Source organism: Meleagris gallopavo, chromosome 1 (assembly GCF_000146605.3).
Source record: "Meleagris gallopavo isolate NT-WF06-2002-E0010 breed Aviagen turkey brand Nicholas breeding stock chromosome 1, Turkey_5.1, whole genome shotgun sequence".
Lineage (NCBI taxonomy): Eukaryota > Metazoa > Chordata > Aves > Galliformes > Phasianidae > Meleagris > Meleagris gallopavo.
The window spans coordinates 177,657,935-177,660,208 of NC_015011.2; the positions used below are offsets into that span (position 1 = coordinate 177,657,935).

The window sequence follows — 2,274 nt, forward strand, 5'->3', positions numbered from 1 at the left end:
AGAAGCTAGGGAGAGCTGGGGCTGCCTACAGCTTTGTTCCTGCCTCTCACCCCTGCAGAGAGGAGATGCCTGCGAGCAGTTTGGCTCCTTGGTGGGATTGCTGGCACCTCTGACGTGTGACCCCAAGCCCACATCCCGCCAGTTGGCCGTCACCTGTCTGAGCTCCCTTCTCCAAATCCAAGGTGAGTAGAGCAGGTGTGCGCCTGCCTTCTGCCTTCCTCTGCAGCACTACCAGAGTCCCACGGGCTGGGCCCTGTTTACAGGAGGGAGAGGCACCATGCACAGCTCTCTTCTTGTTCCCACCCTGTCCTCTGTCTCTCTTCCCTTGGAAAGCAGTTCAATTTCCAGAAGCATGACTTTCCTTTTCTCCCTGTGCTCTTTCCAGCCAAAGCAGCCAACAGAGGCATCGAGACAGGAGACATCGGGAGCCTATGTGAGGGGCTGCATGCCTACAGCACCATCTGTCATCTCCAGACTTGGGAAGGGTAAGTGGACCCAAAAAGCGGTGGTGGGATCTCAGTGCATGGGCTTCTGCACGACCCTGTGCTGCTCCCAGCCTCTCACACCATTTCCAGAGTGAGCTGTCACCCTGAGACTGCTTTTATCAGCAAGTAGCAAGAGGCTCTGAGCCATGTCTGCCTTCAGGCGCCCAGTGAAGGAGCTGACTCCATGATCTGTGTTTGTGTGTGACTGTGTGTCTTTGTGTGCATGTGTGACTGTGGCTGCTGGGAGGTAGGCTTTGCATGTAAGCAAACACTATGGGTGGAGAAACTGAGAGAAGGCTCAACCACCTTCTGTATAAATAGCAGGATACAGACAGCAGGAACGTTGTGATTGCTGCCTGAATGATGGCAAGCTGCTGAACTAAGAATGCCCTCAAGACTGCTTTATGTTTTGAAGAGCTGCCGCAGAGCAGTGATGGGATCTCTCTTGCTTCTCATTTCTCTGCAAATTGTGTGCAGAAACTTCCCTCTAGAACGCACCGTCGACTTCATGATAGCCATCAAGGAGACCTTCCGGAGAGCCAAAGGAGTGCGTGTGCGTGCTGCTGGGAAGTGGATGACCACCTTTCTGCAGATGTATGGAAAGGATATCTGTCGGGATGTAAGAGACTTTCTTCCACGTATCTTGGACTTTTGCTAGCTGTTGCGCTATGCCTTGTGCTGTTTTCCTCTTGTGCCAAAGAAGCACAGCCTGAGCGCAGAGCCAGGGCATGGACAGGGTGGCTGGCAGGAAATTTAGGCTTAGGCCTTGGCAGCATATCAAGGGAACGGGCACTGCTCATGTGCTGAATGTCCATGGTTACTCCCTGCAGATTCAAGGATGCAGCAGGTCATTCTTTCTCCCCTTCTTCTTTCAGGTGCCTCCAATCCTCTACATCCTGCGCAGCTGCACATCATCTGTGCAGCAGAGCACGTTCGTGCCCTTCCTGTGCCAGGCGGTGGTCATCCTCACGTACATCCTCACGCGCTGTCACACAGAGGTCATGATCGACAACTTCTCCCGGCTGCTTGGGCCCACAGACAGGTACTGGCACTCCTGCTTTTGCTGTAGCTGCGGTCACAGTTGTTGCTTGCCTCTGCCAGAGGGATCCAGGGAGAAAGCAGCTTTACTTTTTTCCTCTCAAAGTCTGTTTGAGGCGAAAATTACTCAAGTTGTGACTCTCCTTTTTCTAGTGAGACATGGAGGAGAATAAGAGAGTTTTCTCTTCAACGGTAGAGCTGGTAGAAGAAAGGAAAAGAAAGGAAAAAAAGGAGGAGAAAAGACAATGGAGAAAGACGATGGAGAAAGAAAAGACGACGGAGAAAGAAAAGACGACGGCGAAAAGAAGGAGAAGAAACAGGGGAGGGGAGATGAGAGGAGATAAGAAAGGAAAGGAAAAGAGAGGAGGTGAGGAGAGGGGAGGGGAGGAAAAAGGTAAAGAAAAGGGAAATTTAAAAGGAGGGAAGTTGAGAGGAGAGAGAGAGATGAGAGGGAGGAGAGGGAATGAGCTAAAAAAATTGTATTATTTATTAAAAAAATAAATAAATGCCAGAATCTGGGCTAAGATGTGAAAAGAGTATTTTTGTACCAAATCTTCATTTTAATAGCTGCTGTCTCTTGTCCATACCAGTTACAGAATCACAGAATGTCAGGGATTGGAAGGAACCTCAAAAGCTCATCTAGTCCAATCCCCCTGCCTTAGCAGGAACACCTAGATCAGGTCATAAAGGAATGTGTCCAGGCAAATTTTGAATGTCTCCAGAGAAGGAGACCCCACAACCTCTCTGGGCA

The 2,274-nt window shown here is 50.3% G+C and overlaps 1 protein-coding gene across 1 annotated transcript in view; it reads left to right on the forward strand.

The window, feature by feature from the left end:
* LOC116216262 overlaps nucleotides 1–1,880 on the forward strand; it is a 2,516-nt gene extending 636 nt beyond the window's left edge. The window contains exons 2-5 of the mRNA XM_031552197.1: nucleotides 3–182; nucleotides 386–485; nucleotides 963–1,104; nucleotides 1,361–1,880. Of these exons, the coding sequence (XP_031408057.1) occupies nucleotides 3–182; nucleotides 386–485; nucleotides 963–1,104; nucleotides 1,361–1,696 (758 nt within the window). The 3' untranslated portion in view covers nucleotides 1,697–1,880. The remainder of the gene's footprint in view (nucleotides 1–2; nucleotides 183–385; nucleotides 486–962; nucleotides 1,105–1,360) is intronic.
* The last annotated feature ends 394 nt before the right edge of the window (nucleotides 1,881–2,274 follow it).